General features: G+C 36.4%; 1 protein-coding gene across 2 annotated transcripts in view; it reads right to left on the bottom strand.

Moving 5' to 3' along the window:
- The window catches only part of PDPK1 (3-phosphoinositide dependent protein kinase 1), a 60,071-nt gene that overhangs the window by 7,104 nt on the left and 33,316 nt on the right, over positions 1 to 19,651 (bottom strand). Inside the window, exons 14-18 of one of the 2 annotated variants that reach the window (XM_084216755.1) lie at positions 17,383 to 17,491; positions 16,130 to 16,221; positions 15,186 to 15,281; positions 12,024 to 12,140; positions 6,087 to 6,212 (exon numbers count right to left, since the gene is read on the bottom strand). In XM_084216755.1, coding sequence (XP_084072881.1) covers positions 6,087 to 6,212; positions 12,024 to 12,140; positions 15,186 to 15,281; positions 16,130 to 16,221; positions 17,383 to 17,491 — 540 coding nt within the window. The remainder of the gene's footprint in view (positions 1 to 6,086; positions 6,213 to 12,023; positions 12,141 to 15,185; positions 15,282 to 16,129; positions 16,222 to 17,382; positions 17,492 to 19,651) is intronic. The other variant, XM_084216754.1, reaches the window with a different exon arrangement.

Here is a 19,651-nt window from a genome sequence, read left to right on the forward strand (position 1 = left end):
CTCCAGATGGATTTTCCTTCTATTATGATCTTTGTGTAGCCTGATGTTACAACAAACACTCAGTAGCAGATTCCAGCCCACAGAATCTGCCAGCACACATAAACACTTCAATCTCTGTGCTCATAGGGTAAAGGCTGGCAGTTGATTCACAGAACAGTTTCAAGTATGGTTTTAAATTTTAGAATCTGAGATATTTGGTTTCCTTTTAATATTGTTAAACTGGCCATTATGTCTTCTACAGCGACTGAAGTCAAGCGAAGTCTCACCTGCTTTGCCCAACTCCATGGTATTTTTTAAAGGCTGGAGTTCATGAAACACCTGTTACCATTTGTGTAGCTCAGGAAATGTTCAGAGGCTGTGTGGTGTTAGCTCAAAAAATTAAAAATCTGCTTTATCACTTGCTCACTGTACTCCTTCCTACACCTGGACCTAGCTTTGTGCATACAAAGTTCTTTTTAATTTCAAATTCAGCATTACTGTTTTGAAGTTATGAAGCCAGATGTCAGCGCAACTACTTTGAAAAATTTCCAAAATACAGAAAGACGTTTTCTACTGGTCGTATCATGCTTTAAGGTACATTTTAGAAGCAAACACCTCTCATTTCATGAAGGTTATTCATGAATGTTACACATGACTGTGTACTAAGCAAAAAGCATTCATATGAAGCTGTAGGAAGGAAATAAGTGAATTCTGTAGGGAAGAACCAGGCTCTGTAAATTACTCAGCAACTGCTTGTGTAATACATGCCAAAGGGACTAGATAAACTTACAGAAGATAGTGCCACTGATACCAACTCATGGTATTACAGTGTCATTGTAGCTTCCATAAAATGACCTGGATGAAGGCTTGCAGACAAAATTGACAGACTGAGTTTTACTGGAAGGTGGGAAAATATATCGGAGCGGATATCATAAATGCTTCACACTTAAACTCCTTCCCCAAGTATTTGCTGTCAGTCAGAGCAGAGAACAAAGTGCTGGAGCAGATGCCCACAACAGAGGGTAACAGTCTGACGCAGCATATGGAGTCAGTAAGTGAAACCAAATCCAACACAGACAAAAACATGGTTGAAACAAATACCTGTGCAACTAGAAAATAATACTGGATCTATTAATTTTGTTAATATTTCCAATTTAATATGAAGTATTTGAGTTTATTAATTCCTGAAAGAGTACTTGCAAGATTAATAGCCTTAGAACTATTTTCTGTAGCATCAGGAACACATGCAGTAAGATAAAGCTGAGCCATATCTGGACACTGAACTTTGTGCACTTTACTGAACCAGTAATCCCAACATAAAGCAGAAAATGCTATTCCATCAGGCAATATTTTAACACACTTTTCTTGATGCTTCTTCTGTAACCTTCACCTCTACTGAAAGGGAAATCATAGAATCACAAGAGTGGGTTTGCTTGGAAGGATCCTACAGATCATCTCATGGGCAAGGCACTGTCCCAGGCTGCTCCAAGCCCTATCCAACATGGCCTTGGACACTTCCAGTGATGGAGCAACTACAGATTCTCTGGACAACCTGTGCCAGGTGTCGCACCACCTGAATGGTAAATAATATGTTCATCATTATATCCAATCTAATGCTAGCCTCTTTCAGTTTAAAAACCTCACCCCTTGTCCTGTCACCATGAGCCCCGGTAAAAAAGTCTTTTTTCATCTTTCTCATAAGGCTTTTTTTTTAAAGCATTGGAAATGCAGTAACATTGGCCCTGTTCTTCAGGGGCTCTCTTCTCCAGGCCTAACAATCCCAACTGTCTCAGCCTGTCCTCAAAGGAGAGGTGTTCTAGCCTGCAGGCTATGTTCGTGTCTCTCCTCTGGACCCACTCTTACAGGTCTTGTACTGGGAATCCCAGAGCTGGATGCAGTATTCCAGGTGGGATTTAATGAGAATAGAGTTGAGGGGGAGAATCACTTCCCTCGGCCTGCTGGCCATGCATCTTTTGCTGCAGTCCTGGATAACTGGCTTTCCAGTCTTTAAGTACTGCTGGCTCAAATTCAGGTTTTCACCCACCAGTATACCCAAGTCTTCTGCAATGCTGCAGTAAATCCATCTATCAGCCAGTCTGCACTGATACTGGGGATTGTACCAATTCTAGTACAGATCTGCTGTATAGAGGATTTTCCTTATTTTCACATTTCTGTTTTATTTTCCCTATAGGTGCGCCAGATCCAAAGCTGGCTTAAAAATTCTAAACAATACTGAGTGAACTCTCCTATTCTAGGGGCCTGAGTGTGATTGTTTCTTAGGCAACAGAACAGGAAAACGATTTCTTGCCACTCAAAATAATGCTGCTGCGGCTAGAAATTTGTTTTAAGAACTGTTTGCCTCTCAGGCACCTTAAGAATATTACATTCAATTCCAGAAAAGTGCCAGTTAACTTTGTTTCAATAAAGCTTCAGATTTGATCAATTCCTTTCAGCCATTCCTGAAGTCCCGGCAAGAGCAGTAGCTTCTGTTAGCATCATTTCAGAAACTAATATAGGTGCTTTTCCAGCCATGTGCAGTCACTTCACAGAATTACAGCCTATCCTGAGCTGGAAGGGACTCACAAGAATCATTAAGTGATGATCCTGGCCTTGCGCAAGACAACCTCAAAAATCATGTCATGTGTCTGACAGCGTTGTCCAAACCTCAGAGGTAAGTGTTAAGGCTGCTTTACAGCAGTTCAGGTGTATAAGTGAGAACCGAAGTTTAATCTCAGGAGATGGTAAATATCTTTAATTTATACAGGCTCAAATGACCACCCACACCATACCACTGAACATTCAATGGTATGTTATCTTCCAGAAACAAGAGAGTGGAATAAATATGGGCAGTACTTAAAGATACATTAGGAAAAGTGCCTAAGTTGTTTCTTCAGATGCAGCTTTTTTTGTGCTCTTCCACTTGTGACTTTTAATGTAACTTGATCTTCAATCAGATGTCAAACTACAGCGGAAAGGATCCCTCCCCAGAGTTATTTCCTGTGATAAATACCACTGCAGCACCAAGACCACACTATTTACTTATATTTGACACATCTTTTACTAAGAAAATCCTTCGTTTCAAAATTATCAGTGAAAACCACCTTAGGACTATGCTGCACTTCAATCAAATTTGTTAAATTATTGCAAAATCAGACATTTACTGAAAATGTGTAAAGTAAGTTTGTATCACACGCCTCTACATGTAAAAAACCTATCTGACAGAAAAGATGGTGCACATAAAATAAGAAAGAAATGAATGAATGAAAAGCAATTCTGGCCCTAGAATCTACATTAAGAACTTTCCTTCTCAGCAAAGCTTTAAAAGTACTACTCACAATACAGTTTATAAAAGCAACACTAATTATTCTGTCAAAGAAGCAATATCAGAACACAAATTCTACCTTTGCCAACCATGCCACAACTATAATCACAAACACACACACACACACACACCACCAGGACTAGCTGAAGGATAGCACTAGTGGGAGTGGGAATTGGATGGGGCAGAAAAAAATCTGGCTAAAATCCTAGGGCAGCTAATGCTCACCATGACATTTACACTTAATCTGAGTCATTCATATCGTAATCCGTTTCTTCATCCTCACTCTGAGTGTCATGCAGCATGCAGCACGTATAAAAGAAGGAAGGGAAAAGAAGAGATTGCAAGTGAGTCAGAGCTGCAAAAAAGTACATTCCACTTACACCTGAAGCATGTGGCAATGACATTTATTTACTTTTACCTGGGACCTCCACTCTGTATAAAAAAAGTATGACAGCTGACCATTTCAAGAAGGAATGTAACAGATTTCATGACAATTTCCTCTTCCAAATAACCTGAAGCCAGCAGATAGAAGCCAACAGTCAGGTCCATGAAGTGGTTTGAAAAAGAATAGTGCTTGTGGGAATACAGCTTATCTTTTGGTTTTGCGATGGCTACCAGTAAAAGCCAGTGGAACCGTTTAAGATGAACATCCTTTGTTTAGGTGTATTAGAAGGTTACACACAAGTCGTCTATTAATTTATTATGCTGTTAACTAAAAAAAGAAAGCACAAGAAAAAAGCCCCTAAGAAGGAATGATGGTGAAGCATGATTAGATGGCTATCAGAAGATACTTTCTCCCATTCTGAAAATCCAGGACTATTAACTAAAACTGAAGCGCTTGTCAACAAAATATACATATTGGCAGTTTGTTGGTTGGTTTTTTTTTTCCTCTAACTCAATCTGCTGTAAAAGTAATAGGAGGAGTTTCTTGTAAGTCAGTCCCAGTACATGAACATATTATTCTGTATATAAAGGTGGATACCAGAATTTCAATCATATGAACTTCATGAAGACCAAGTGAGACACTACCAAGGCTAAAGGATAATGCTTGCTAAGAGGGAACTATGGAGACAACATCTCCCAAAGTCAAGACTCCTGAACACAGCTGTCAGAAACCTCTCAAGAAAAAGATAAATTATTTTTCCTTTTTTTCCCAGTCACAACATATACCTATATACAAAAATATGATCTTTTAAAAAATTAATATATAATAGAATTATTCTTCAAGTATTGCCTATTAATTGCTAGGAACAGCTTAACACTTCCTAGACAAAAGGAGGGAACCTCCAACCAAAATTAAAAGTAATTCCTATTCATCACAGCGGTGAAGTGATGCTCTGCCCTCTTCTCTGAAACAATGACCAAGCAGCACACTAATGAAGACATGTCTGAGACAGCCTCTTTTAGCGCTACTTCATTTACACAGTCGTAATGCAGTCTCAATTAGCTTTTGGTTTTTGTCTTTAACACTTATTTTTGACCCATAATTTCTATGACATTAAGGATGCAACATAATTCAGGCAACTTCTAAAATTACCTGAAGATGCACTATCATTTCTTATGAAGACCTTTATAAGGTTCTAGAATTCCACGTTTTATTTCAGGTAGGTATCTCAGCCCTAAATTATTACCACACACCTCTAACATGTCAACTTTCAAAGTCTTCCTCAAGCATCCTGGCAAAAGCAGATCTTAACTAGGGTTTTGAAAGAGTAGGACATGGCTTACCCAGTTTCACTGTTTACCTGTAACTACATTAATCCTTTGCAACTCTTTGGAAGTTTTATCTCAACAGGGAAGAATATAAATTACTCATTTCACTAGGAATCCAACATACAGCTTAGAGTATTTCTATAGTTCAAATTATTAAATTATTCCATATGTGCAGCTGCATAAGCATGCTACAAAGCATAGAAAGTAATGAAGTTTTATCTATTTAAGGCCTCAGTACCAAGACTCAGACCCATTTTTAGCATTATTTCAAAATCAATTTCTTTGAAGGGGATTTTTGAAAAAGCGAGCTTTGATGATTTACCAATTGTTTTTCATCTACATAAGGAAAATCAAAAGCTTTTAAGACAACTACAGGTGTATCCAGTTTGTCTGTAGTCTGTAGTCATCTCCTCATATAAAGCAGCAATACAATGATAAAAGCTGTTCACCATTCATGACACTGAATACACTTACATTACAGAACTGCTCTTATGGCTAGTCAGCTGTGGTTTTACATTTTCATTTTTACAAATTCTGAAATACAACTGAATAAACCGCTAAGATACTGTGCACATTGCAATCTTTTCGTAAAGTTGGTTACAGAAATTAAACTTGGTAGAACCCTAAAAACATTACCAAGTACCCTCACTTTATAGTATATTGCACATGACTGTTTTAGAGAGATAGCATCTTTCAAGTTCCATTCTCGGCAGAAGTCAAGCAAGAAAAACAGTTTTTAACTGAACCAGTGTTATATGTTGAATAATAAACAAAACCTAGTTTCTCATCTGTAAAGCGCAAGTATTTGCCAATACCTGAAAAAAAAACAGGTACTGAAAAAGTGAAACAGTACAGAGTATTGTATTTAAATAATTTGGACATGCATAACAATTGCATGCTGATTGTACCATTTACGTCCCTCATACCATGGACAGGGAATCATTATTAGTCCCGAACAAGGGGGGAAAAAAGGACAATGAAATAATAGTCTAGAACAGAGGTAGATCTATCATGACTTGTGAAGCCCACCCAATTCAACACCACTTATTTAGTCCAACGCCTAGTAACTCACCTTTGCTTTTTCACTGGGTTCACTGGTTGTGCCATAAGGAGTGTTATGCAATTCCTTTGAGACAACACACAGAAATTCAGCCTGATCTTCATTGCCATAGTTATAGGAAGAACCAATACTGACCAGCTGAAAGATGAAATTTAAAAAAAAGTCAATTGTATCTCCACATAAAACAAATTCCACGAAGTCTCATGATTAGTACAAACATTCCTCACTCTTCAGACTGTAGGCTGTGCTTGAAGCATGATTCTCGACTTCAATCCAAATACATTTTGATGCTGACAAATACATTGACAATACACACTCTGATGATAACAAACACATAGGTTTTTTTAAAACAGTTACAGAATTAATGATTCACGGTGAAAGAAAAGACTGTGGAGGCAGGCCAGTGAAGAAGTAGCCTGTTCCCTTTTTCTGTTATTTACTAGAAACCTTCCTATCCTCCAAAGTTAATTTTTAAAGTTTATATGTGATATCTTAACGTGGCATGACTTAACATGTAAATGGCTGCATGCAGGAACCTCTTTAGCCTGAAGGGATACCAATCAGTGCTTACAGAATAATGGTACTTCTATTAAAACATATGTTGAATGAACAAACACAATATTTGCATCTGATCGGAAAACAACAAGACACGGTATGGTGGGACATCAACATTAACATCTGAAATTCATACGAACTGCTAAGAGGAAGTTAATTAAGGAAGTGCTACAAGCAGAAGCCATGTATAATGAAATGTGACATATTTACAAGTTTTTACAGTCTCTACATTGAATGATAAATGACAATTTACTGAGAAAGAAGAATATACTCAGCATCACTACTACTTCTTATGCAGCAAGTCTATCAAATGGCAGAAATTGTCTTACCTTACACACAATACACTTACCTAATATGCTAGAAGCTTTACATGCTTGCCTGCCTTTCCAAGCCAGATTCAATTCAGATGTAGCTGGTTCATTTATTTTAAAGTTTTATTTCAAAAGCACAACAAGACAATGTGTGATCTACAACATAATGTCAGATCTACTGACACATATCAAAGTCCTAAAAATAAAACTGCTGCACAGATACACTGTGTCAATTTGTCATTAACCAAACTATATTTAATCTATCTACCAAATCACCACACATATACAATAAGACTGCCCCATTCCCCAATTTCTACTGTACTATTTAAGTGCTCTAGTAGTGGCCACATAGAAACGGCCTACCTTATTTTTCTAGGGTAACAGCACTTAAAATAGTGTAGTTACCTCTGTAAAGACAAATAGTGTACTACCGTTTGTCTAGTAGAACACCAAAGATAATAAAAGATTTGTTAAAGCAAGAAAGATGAAGTCAAGATGAAATCCTGACCCAGAGTTTGCACTTAAGGGATAAAATTATTCCCCCAACAAAAACTGAAGTTAGACCAAAGTTAAAAGCAGCTTCCATATAGCACTGTCAGAAGAAAAAAAGCCTCACTGTAGTTTCTAAGGAGAGGAGAGAGCTGTTCAGATGTTCCTGCACTGCAGTAAGACAGCCAAGCAAGCACTTCCACGGATGGACAGAGCCAATGTCTACAAAGAACAGCAGGCAGTGTGTCTACATAATGGATCAACTTGACGTCCGGCCTAGGCACTGTCAAAAATTTTTGGAGCCTGATGATATTACAGCATACAAGGCTCAGCCTTCCATGAGTAGTACTGCCCATCAAAATCTGTCACTCTCAAATTACATACTTTAAATACACTGAATGTAATCACCAGAAACCTTCCCTGCCTCCTCCTCTTCTAACATGACTCTAGTCTGCAAAAAATATATATATATAAACAGTAATGAACACAGGCAAAAATTATTGTTAAAGACATTTTTTCAACCAAAACTGTGTAAGGAAGTTATAAACACCAGGGTTTTTAGAAGCACCGATGGATATAAAAACATCATTTACCTTGAGATGTTAAATCAGCTAATCTTTCACAATGAATACTCCGCAGTCTGCACCATAACATATTTGTGCAACGTAGAATCATGAAACCCACAGAGTAACTAGTTTCTTAGTTGCACAAGATGGATTAAGAAAGCCTACTGAAAAGCTGGAAAATCAACTCAAATTTACTTTGTATATTAAGATGATTTGTTGATTGTCTTTCCTACCAACAAAAAATATGCACAGATTTTCAGAAAATAATAGCAATTAAGTTGCTTTAAACCCAACAAAGTGGTACAAAGTTTACACTATACATTATATAGCAATTATAAACAATTTTGTACAAATACAGTAACTGCTTCAATTATTAAGGTAAAAGGTAGGACCTTAAACAACATTTTTAACCCACTTAAAGGCTAGAAAACATCCAGAAAGTTTGCATATATATTTAAATCAAGCCACTCAAAATTCACCTTCTCTGAAGTTTGAAGAATTCAAGCATACAATTTAATTAATATACAGTTGACTCTTCTTCTTGGAAAATGGCAATGACTCGTTATCAGGTAAGCCATGTTAACTACCAGAAGGAAAAATACTTTTTTACTTATTCACACTCTAAAGAAACAAATTACCTCTCTGAAAGTAGATAGCATACAAGACCCAAACATCAGCCAAATCATCAATCCTGTTTCAACCAGGTTGACAGGTCTTCAGGTGATAGCTACTAAGAAATGCTTCATAATCCTATCATGTAAATGAACCTATTGCATGCAAGTCTTTTTAGGAGCCATGGCTGATTGAATATATTTAGCCAGTTAGATAGGATTATCAATTTAGCTGACTGCAAAACATCTAATGACATTTTGTCACTACTGAACAGTTAATAATGTCACTTTAGCAGAATGAGACCCAAGTTCCTCAAAACTCCAACTCACAGTACTCTCATAAGCAGTTTGATATGTGTGCAGTCAAAATTGTAGCACTTGCCTAGTAACAACTGTATGCTAGAAATGTCGTTGTAGCTTTTTGAAATGATCAACAAGGCAGAAAAAGAAACAATGGAAAATTGTTGCAGATTAGGACTGAACTGTTCTAATAACTAATAACTGTTCTAACTGTCAGGAACTGAGATCAGAAATAAGTTTTACCACTCCTATTCCAAAAGTCACTTCATTGTTCCCAATAGTGGTGACAACACTTTAAGAAGGTTGCTGATAAACTGGAAGATTACCCCTGTCATGTCCACCTGCCCCCACACTACCACCGCCATCCCACACCCCAAAAAAAGCCACAACACATCAGAGTAATCCGACGTATGAAAAACAGGTCAAAGGATTTCAGATTATCCTTTGTACGTTTCTCAGACTTTCTGAAACAACAAACTGTTTTTGTTTTGAAGCCACATGTGCTTCATGTAGCTTAAATTACCAAGAACTTAAGGAAGGATAAAATAACATGTTGAAATGGTAAATTCCATAGATTTGTATACTTTTTTATATATATATATACACATATGTAAGTATACCTGCATATATCTATTTTTCTGCATTGGTTTATTCCTTCCATGGCTTGTTTCATTACACTCCTTACTAAAGCAGTGTGATCCTATTTAAGCATCCCTGTGAGCCCAAACAGTGTCAGAACTGAGCACAGGAAAATGCCAATGCTACTTATCACAGAAAATTAATTAGATAAGGATCCATGACTGCTTGCATGACACAAAGGTTGATCGTACTAGTAGGCTGTCAGCTACAGCTAAAAAAAGGCAAGAATCGAAAGCAACATTACTTTTATTTTTATTAAATCAAAAGAAATATAGTTATTGCTTGATGTGCCAATAGAGATCACAATTCTCTTGAAAAGAAATCACAAGAAGGAATTTCCTGTCTCATAATAAGGAACCTTACTTTTGAAGCGAACTAATCTCATGCCTAACTGAACTGAGACAGATCTCTAAACCAGACACATTTCAGTAACATGCCTATACAGATTTGCTGCACTGGTTTAATAATATTGATTCAAAATCTATATCCTATATTTACCAGACAAATCAGCAATAGTATTGCTATCTCAGTTCTCCAGCTTTCACAAACAGCAGCCCAATTTTCTTCTTCTTGCTCTTCCTTCTACCTCTTCTTCCTCTGCTTACCACTGGAGTTACTCATATTAACTAACTTCCCTACTTCACCACTAGTAATTTCCTTCTCTATTTTGTGATGCTCTGATTCTCAAAACCAAGTAAATTCTGTAACAATTATCCTCATATTCTATTTTAAATATTCTTGTACTATGAATATTACTGTTTCTATTTCAGATGTGGTGAACTCCTTGTACACTAGAAAGCTTGAAAAAATGGTCCTTTCACAATTTTAAATTATACTATCAGCTAATAGAATCAAAGAAAATCCTCCACTCAATTTTTTTTTACAGAATCAAATTGTATGAATCTAAGAATTGACTCTATGCCTTTTAAACATATAATGCATTTGTTCTGCCTTCCCAAAGGATTTGCAAAAGGTCATGAAGATACCCACATATCAGCTCTTAAAACTCAGCACTAATGACCGACACCAAACCTGAAAGAATATTTATTTTAGGTCTCTTAATGCAATAGTCAGACTTCAAAGCTCAATTTTTTTTTAATTATAATTTTTATTTTATTTTATACCTGCATTAATTTCTTCACTGCCCTCCCCACCATCCATTTTACAATGGTGTCTTTTACTTTGAGCTATCCAGGACATGAACGCATGAATAACATCATTCTGCCTGTACCCTACACACCACTAACAAGCCACAATTCTTTCTCGGTTGCTGGAAGTATGAAACACCCACATTTCACATTCCGAATGTTACCTATACAACTGCACGAAACAGACAGTGCTTGGTACATTGAAAGCAGATTCTGCTATAAGGCTGGGTAACAGTCCGGGTTTCAAATCTAGTATTGCATGATTATGTGTCCATATAAAGACACAAGCAAAGGTTTGTTTTTATTAAGCTATTTCACTATCATGTTATCTTCATAATGTTATACTCATCTTTCAGACTAAATAACCATATATGTTGCAAGAAAAAGAACAAGCACTCCAGGCATTTTATTGATGAAAAAAATTACAGAGCACCAGGTTCCCAAATTAATTCACATACAACACTTCAAAATGTAGCACAGATATTTAAAGAAACAGAAACTGCCTCCATTGTTACTGAGAGCAAAAAATCCTTCTCAAACTCACAAATATTTGGAAGTAACACAGCAATCAAAAAAGCAGAACAAGGGTAAAAGGAAGGATGAAAAAAATAGAGAATGAATGAAGCTAGGATTCTCCATTTGGATTTCAAGAAAATTTCCCAAGAAGGAAACAACCCCAAAACAACAAAACAATAAAGCCAAGGAAACACCCAGCATGTTTTTTCAACTTGACACAAGATTTAAAACTGTCTATTTTGTTCTCCCCTCACTCCTCCATATTTTACTGATAAAAACTCCTGTTACTTGTTATTCAAATTTTAACATCCCTCATCCACCTAAAAAAGATTTAAGTTCTGAGTTACCAGAAATAAAGGGTTCAAACTCAGAACTTAACTTTGGTCAATGAAATAATCATTTTCCCGGTTTACCAGAAATGTCCCCTTCTGGACCCATTGAACTCAAAGTTGTATTTTTAGGTTCCTTGTGTTTGAATTGTACCTCTTACTTAACGAGTATGGATTAAAGGCTGTTAATTTTGGAGGAAAATTTAAGGAAAAGAAGTTATTGTGGAAGTAAGAACTCTCCCTAAGAAAAACCTTGAACTAAATAACTGACGGATTTTTGTTTGGTTGTTTTTCTATTATTTTTATAATGTGGACATTCATAATGTGTAATGAAATATCGTGAATATAAATAAAAGCCAGTCACAAATACACACAAACTACTATGTGCTGTACATCCAGAAAAAAAGTGGAATGATCTGAAAGCAGCAGAAACGCAAGGAGGCCAAGCATATCACTGTGAGGGCAAAAAGAATGGTGTGACACACCTCACTGCAGCATTTCTGGAAGCATCTCTCTTCCCCTTTCACTTCCCGTGACACTATCAGCAGAAACTCTGACTGCTGAGCCCGGCCACAGCTGTACTGGGAACCTATACTGATAAGCTGAAATAACCAATCAAAGCAAAACACAAAAAGAAACCTTTGTAAAGCTGAAGTAAATACCGTTATCCAAATTGTACAAGTAACAGACGAGCTCAAACATTCAGGTAACACTTACTCGCCACTAGAACAGGTTGCTATCGAGCTACAGCTTTCATTTCAATGTAAAATTTACTGAGGCAGTTGCAAAGCCCTTTTTAATTTTAATGGAAGTTAAGAATTACTGATAAGAAGACAGAAAACTCCCCATATAACTGTGTTGCAGCCAACTACTCTGAAAAACAAAGTTTGGTGCATTATAAAGGTAACCATTATTTTCCTGTCATACACTGACAAGTGGAGAAGGCAGCATGGATATAAGACTGGAAGGTGTTATGTAAAGCAAAATATAAAGCCTGGGTATTAAAGAGTTTCATCTTGTTGCAACTACTGATAAAATACAGCTAAGGAAACATAAGAAGTCAGCAAGAGGAAAAAACGTTGAGTGGTCTAGATTAGTTTTCGAAAGAGTAATTTAGAGGAGATCCAAGAAAATACCTAGAATGTAAAAAATTGTCTTGTTCCCACAAAAATCACTACCAAGAACACTGGCCAAACATCTAATAATTTAAAATTCAACCTCAGCTAAATTTCTCAACCTCTTACTACAAAACATTTTTTACCTTAGTAACACAGGGCAATTCCTAGCCCATTTAAATTAAAGCATAGCTTTTCAGTGCACTTTAGAGTGATTAGAACTTTAATTTATATGTGAAGAGTTAGACAACAACTGCTTATTCTGAGTAAACTGGAGATTACGACAGATGAGAAGGCCCATGAATTGTAACTTTATCTATATCCTGCTATTGTGTGTGAATAATTTTGAAGACAGCAGTTAAACACCATCCTCCTCATACAGTGGACATACTTATGACTGCATTATGGTGCCCCCGACTCAGGTTACATTAATCATTAAAATTTACATGATCAACACCACTGTGGTCTAAAGCATTTCTATTTAGCCACTTTGCATAGCCCACAGTTTTTTATTCTGTTGTATTGCCAAAATACTGGTTTTTTTCTGATTGCCTGAAGAGGCAACAATTGAAACTAAAAATCCTCTACAAAATAACTCACAAAAGTGGGGCACCATAATTTTTGGAAACAGATTTTTTACTGGGACTAATACATAACTGTACTGTTGTAGCAGAGCTTTCAAATGTATTCTTTGGAAAAGGGCATCAATACATCTGCATTAGTGCAGCAACAGTTCAGCACCTTCCACTCCTATTTAATAACCATATACAATCATACTTAACTATAAAATTTTGAAATGCTAAGCGTAAAAAAAAATATTTTTCAAAACCAACCACTTGAGCATGTTATATGTGGCTCAGAGCACAAGGACTCTCAATCTGTAAAAATATCACTCCTCTGAAAAAGATGATGAGTCCATCTTTTTTCACATACAGAGCATGGTGGGTACTGCCCCAAAGACTGCTTCTGAAAGAAAGCACGCTGCTGAGCAGCATGGGCTTAGAAAAAATTACAGAAGTGCTACAGTGTTTGAAGGCATTAACAATAAAACTGTTTATGCACAATATTCTAATCCTGCTTCAAGTGAGTACAAAGGAGGGAATGGGCTAGTGTGAGGTAATGAGATGCTAAGTATTATGAGATCAAACAGCAGTTCTGTTTACCTACTTCAAACTATGAATCTAAAAATATTCAACATGGGAGAGGGAGGAAGTAGGGAGACAGCTGGATGAAACAAGGATGTAATGTCCAAGAGAACCACTGGATTCTTCCAGTTCTAAAAGAGATTACAATAGGTCTTTCAGCAGTTGCACTGTCAAAGCAGTATTACTCCCAAATAAAATATCCCTGAAGGGTAAAGGATAGCTAAAAGATATGGTGTCATTTAATCTGCTAAGAAGTAAAGGAGCTTTATTTGTAATGAAAGTTAGTTTCTCCTGACAAAGAAGAACGTTGAAAAACCTTTTTCCATGCACTAGCCAAAAAACAGTTGTGCATTAAGTGAGAGTTTTTTTCAGGGACTTGAACAACATTTAGCTCGTGGCATGGCAAACAGACCTGGTAATACTTGAAGCGGAGTACTGAAGCAAAAAACGCTTGCTCTGTGCCTGTTTAGTCTATTTGCTCATGGCTGTCTCCACGTTACCAGCACCTTACATGTTTTGTCAAATATAAACAAAATGTTCTCTTTCACCTTTGTGTCATAAACATCTTTTATATGTCGCTTTGTTGTGTTATTAGAGTGACACTACACACGACAATGGGCTTGTGCTTATTTCAATTTCTCCTATTGTAAGGATCAGATACTGAAAAGGGTGCTAGCAGATGAACACTTGCATTTCAGAGTTAACAGATTCATTGCTCCAATGCAATTTAAATACTCTACGGATTAGGAATGTGAAGGATAAAGCAGCTGTACAGTAATTTCTTACTTACAGAAATTATCAAAGATAACAGATAGATCTTGCGATTTTACAGTGTGTTCTTGAACATACACACAAAGCTACTTTTATGCACTGCAAAGAACAAGAACATTCACATAGTTCACAGCTATCAACCTTCACATCTACACAGGTAAAGTCCACCCTCCTTTGTGTATCAGGCTTTTTTATCTGAAGAACCACTCTTTGGGCCTGGCAAACATTGATCTCCCAAGCTCATCTCTTTAAGCCAGAGCTCTTCATATCTAACCTATCATTCACATAAACTTGAAGTTATTAGTTAATTCTGGTTGATTCACCCTTCAACTGCTCATGTGCAGACACCAAAGAATTACATTTCAGGCATTGCAGATGTTTTTATAGAAAGTCAGCAAAATTTACCTCCTGGAAAGATGAATTTTTCTTTTGTTTTATGATAAATGCAAATACAAGTATCACATTTTAACTTTGCTGTGTATGTTTATCCAAATTCTGAAAATGACTGAATAAAAAAAGATGCATGAAATTTAATTTGTAGTCCTCTTTCACAAAAGGCACTTCATACTCACTGCTTAGAAGACTGTGTTAACTATATCCCATATGGATTTTTTACCTGTTCAAATTTCCAGCCATCGGACATTGTGGAAACCATTTGAGTGAGTTCCTCTTCCTGACACTGCAGCACTCTGTATACATGTTTGACTGGCACCTTCAAGAAGAAATATAAGATGCTCAATAGGGCATGGAATTCACTACATTTGTGACTTGTCTGAAGTTGCCCTTACTCTCTAGAAATGGTAAGCAACACCACTTTGAACCCAACCAGAGCAATGAATAACTAGGACCATTTTAGCTGAGACCTATAGTAAATGCTATCAGAGCAACCCTGTGATCCAACAACCTAGCTTCAAGAGAAATTTGTCAATAACAATATAAGTTTGTAGTATCTCCATGAAGACTCAGCAACCAGGGAAGTCACCAGCTACCTGAGTAGCAGAGTTAATGAACAAACTTATTCATATTCACTTTCATGGAGAATGTGAACTGCTATGAGAAGAGCCAACCTTCTCAATCACAGAGAACTACAAATAAAGAAAGCAACTTTGCTACAAAAACATATGACAGGAGCTAAACAGCATCTGTACATATGCTGCATAAACATACTGTATAAACAGCAGCTATACCATAGTTAGGCAACCTCATCATATTCAGAACATTTAAAAGTCAATGAGAAAGCTATGCTCTACAAAAGCTGTTCTCTAACATAACAATTTCCAGAAATGATATTACAACAAATCCTACTATTACCAAACATTTTGGAACAATTACCTAGAATGTTTTCAGTTTTTGAAAGAGATCCGTGAACTTTGTAAGCAGACTGGCAGCAATTAAGAATATTAATCTTTGTATACTAGTGGTTCCAGATCATCCAGTGATGGAGGCAGCCATTCAGTATCTTACTGGGGAAATGAGGAGTTATATAAAAAAACAAATGGAACCCTCTCACTACTTGTCATAGAACAAATAATCAAGAACACACAAGAAAACAAGCCTCACCTGAGAGATTCTGCTGTCTCTTTCTCTTATTTTGTCCTTTACCAGTTTTATTAGAGATGTGATATTGTAGAATTCAGCCTCTTCCAGTACACCTAGTATGAAAACAGTTTTTGGGAAGATAGTATAACTAAAGACTCCAGGCCAAAATCACCAACCAGTTCACAAGATTATCTTCCCAACAGCTGCAGAAAATTATTTCTTTTTCTCTATGATAAGGCAGTTCACCACCCTTACAATTCTGGCTTCTTTCAGGTACATGAAATTCAATGTTTGGCTCATTCTAAAAAATTGTCCTAAAAATATCCCAAAGAAAACTGATGCCATTTCACATACAAAACAAGAAACAAAAGACAAGAAACAAAAAAATGCGCAGATACTGCTCCATAGCAGACTACTAAAACTACCATACCTCAGGCCCTGCCTCAGGCTGGAATGCAAGAGAGAAATTTAAATAATCCTACTGAAAAATCTCTGCAGCTGCTAGCAAGCATAAAATTTTTCTTCCTGTCATTTGAGATCTTAGAGTCTGAAACAAAAGCTTGAAGATATATACTTTCTACTCACATGTTCAAGGCCCACCTGTTCTCCACACACAGTATGCCTAACTGTGCTTCACTAATGCTCAACTAATTCACATGGTAATTACATTTCATACTATTTAGCCCTAGTATTGTTAAAATTAGCCCTAGTAGTGTTAAATTGTATTACTCTTTGATAAGTTTCTTCAATATGCTATCAATACAGTTTTATTACTGTATGTTTTAAAACAGTCATCCTCCATTAGGGTAAAATTGATCCAAACTGGGAACAAGAAGGGAGAAGCTGAGGACAGAATTCAGTCTTTAAAAGCATATTCCACACATCTAAACATGCCAGAACTTCAGTTTTAGTTTGCTTTACATCTTCTAAAGCTTGCTTCCTAGGCAGCATTCTTTTGCTTAAAGAGAACTAAACCCAAATATTTCAGCTACACAGGAAAGATACAAGACTACACAATAAAAGGCATCTCCCCTCTTGTTTGAATACTTATGTTCCAACTGAAAATCGGGGTTGTGAAATCAAGAATTGTACTCAAAATGCTCAAATAACTGAATAAACTATAATTGCATGATACCTATCAGTGTTGCTTGAAACAGACAGAAATGCTACACTGGTAAAGGTTTGCCATTTTGTTCTAAGTTAATTTTGGTGATTCAAAAGAAGTGAAAATAATAAGCAAGTGGCAAGCAAACAAGATATTAGAGATGTCTTACCTTCCTCAGCTAGGTCCTTGTTAATAACCAGTTTTCCGTGTCTGAGATAGTTCAGCACTGGCCCAAAGTAGGTTGGGTCTCTGTCTATTAAATAGGCACCTGTTTCATCCTAGATTAGAAAAACAAACAAACACAAACCAAACAAACAACCCAAAACAAAGCAAAGCCCAAACCAAACAAACCAAAAACCTCACAATGATTTGAACATCCAAGTGGGAACTGCAAGCTAATATTCATCTTGCAGTGAGCAGGTATTCAGATATAGCCACATCCCCAAAAGCTGGATTTATTAAAGACAATAAAAGGAATTAAACAATATAACTATCATGGTATCAGACTGATCAATCAAATCATCCAATGCACAACTTCTCTTATCTGATCAATCCCCTTAACCCCTTATCAATGATTAACAACATCGTTAGCATGAAAGATCTAAGAGGTAAGTGAGAACACCAAAAGTTAAGGTTAAAAATGGCACTTAAAACCAGGAAATCTTGTTTGGGAGACTGAAGAGTCAGAACAATGGCTACATTCTAGTGAGCTTCAAATACCAGTTTTTCCTTTTTCTCTTTTTTCCTAAATTAAAGGCAAACAAACCTATTTTTTTTTAACCTCAACACTTTGCTCTAAAAACATTTGCTTTTTGTCTTTGCTCAGATGTACAGATACTCACAGGGTACTGAGAACTGCTGTGTACCAAGCAAGGGTTGTACATGCATCTTCTAAAAAAAAAAAAAAGTAGAAGATGCAATTCCTACCTATCTCATGTAGACAAGCGAAGTAATAGATGAATAGATGAAAACTAATGCTCATTTACCAAACAGACTACAGCGTTTTGCGAATTGCAAAACAGTTCAAGAGATTCACCTGCAGAGCTGATATTCTTGACAAAGACATAAAGAAGCAAAATTGGTAATTTCTATGTTGTTTAGAATCTATGTGTGAACCCCTGCAATCAAGATAGTACTGACATACTTGCACTGGCAGGAGATCTAAGGAAGATTCATAGAAAGGTTTCTAACTGAAACCTTTCTACTGCTCCTTTCTACTACCAAGTGGATTACTGGCTGTATTAATCTATTAGTACATAAGGTTTTGGGGCAATGGATATCCTACAGATATATACTAGAGAGATGTGGCATCACCCCAAATACCTTTTTACTTATTCTTATTTTTAATATTCTAGTAGTTTACAGGAGATACTCAAAAAATCATCATTACTAATAATGTGGATCATACTAATAATGTGGATCATACTAGCAATAATTGCTAGTGAAAGAAACTCACTCTACCAACTCAATCGTCAGCATTTGAACATTAATGCCTATATGGAAAGATTTGATTACTGAACTATGATAGCTGAAAGCTCTCTCTACTTAACAGTACATGGAGTTCCTAATATGTTTTGCTGGAAAAAACATGGAGGATGTATTTTCAGGTACATAGACTTAGTTTCTGAATAACTGCACTTGTCCAACCAGGATTGGTAGAATGTAGGAAGACCACAACCTGAACTAAAAAAGCCATAAACCCCTTCTATAATTACAATTAAATGCTTTAGACACCTAGACACAGTGTCATTTCAGAAGAAGTGAAGGAATGTATAATTTGGTATAAAATTAACTGTTCAAGAAAATGCTGACATATTAAAGCGTGCTATCAGTTAACCTACACTCAGACTAGACAATGCTTGATGAAGTCTAATGACAATTTCTTCTGATCTAAGCTCATGGTCTCACAAAAGCAAGACTATGCATCAAAACCAGTAGATAGATGAAGTAGTATGGTTTTAATATTTAATCTATAAATATATTTACATAACCAAAACACTTCAAGAATGTGCAATCTACAGATACAACCCAAAGAAATTAGAATAGCTGACAACTATATGAATTATAAGCTGAAAAGTATTATTTAGGAAAGGAAAAGAAACCGGTGAAGTTGGAAAGGAAAATCCAAAACAGATAAAAATAAAACCTGTTTTCAAGAAAAAAACTCCGTACTTGGTCATCATCTGAACTGCATTAAGAAACACAGGGCTTACAAAACTGGAAGTCCTCAGAGTTAGGAAAAAGCAATCTCCAGAAATAATCCATTCAACACTAGTTTGGCCACAGGGCATGCCAAAGTTTAATCTTTCTCCCATTATAAGTGGAAACATACCTGACAACAAGAAACAGGCTGCCCTGTCCTACTCAACATCAGTACCTGAAGGCAGTTTAAAGGCCAACATGCTACCTTTCTTGAAGCCACTCAGTTCTTTACAGTA

Source organism: Fringilla coelebs, assembly GCF_963513975.1.
Source record: "Fringilla coelebs genome assembly, chromosome: 16".
Classification (NCBI taxonomy): Eukaryota; Metazoa; Chordata; class Aves; order Passeriformes; family Fringillidae; genus Fringilla; species Fringilla coelebs.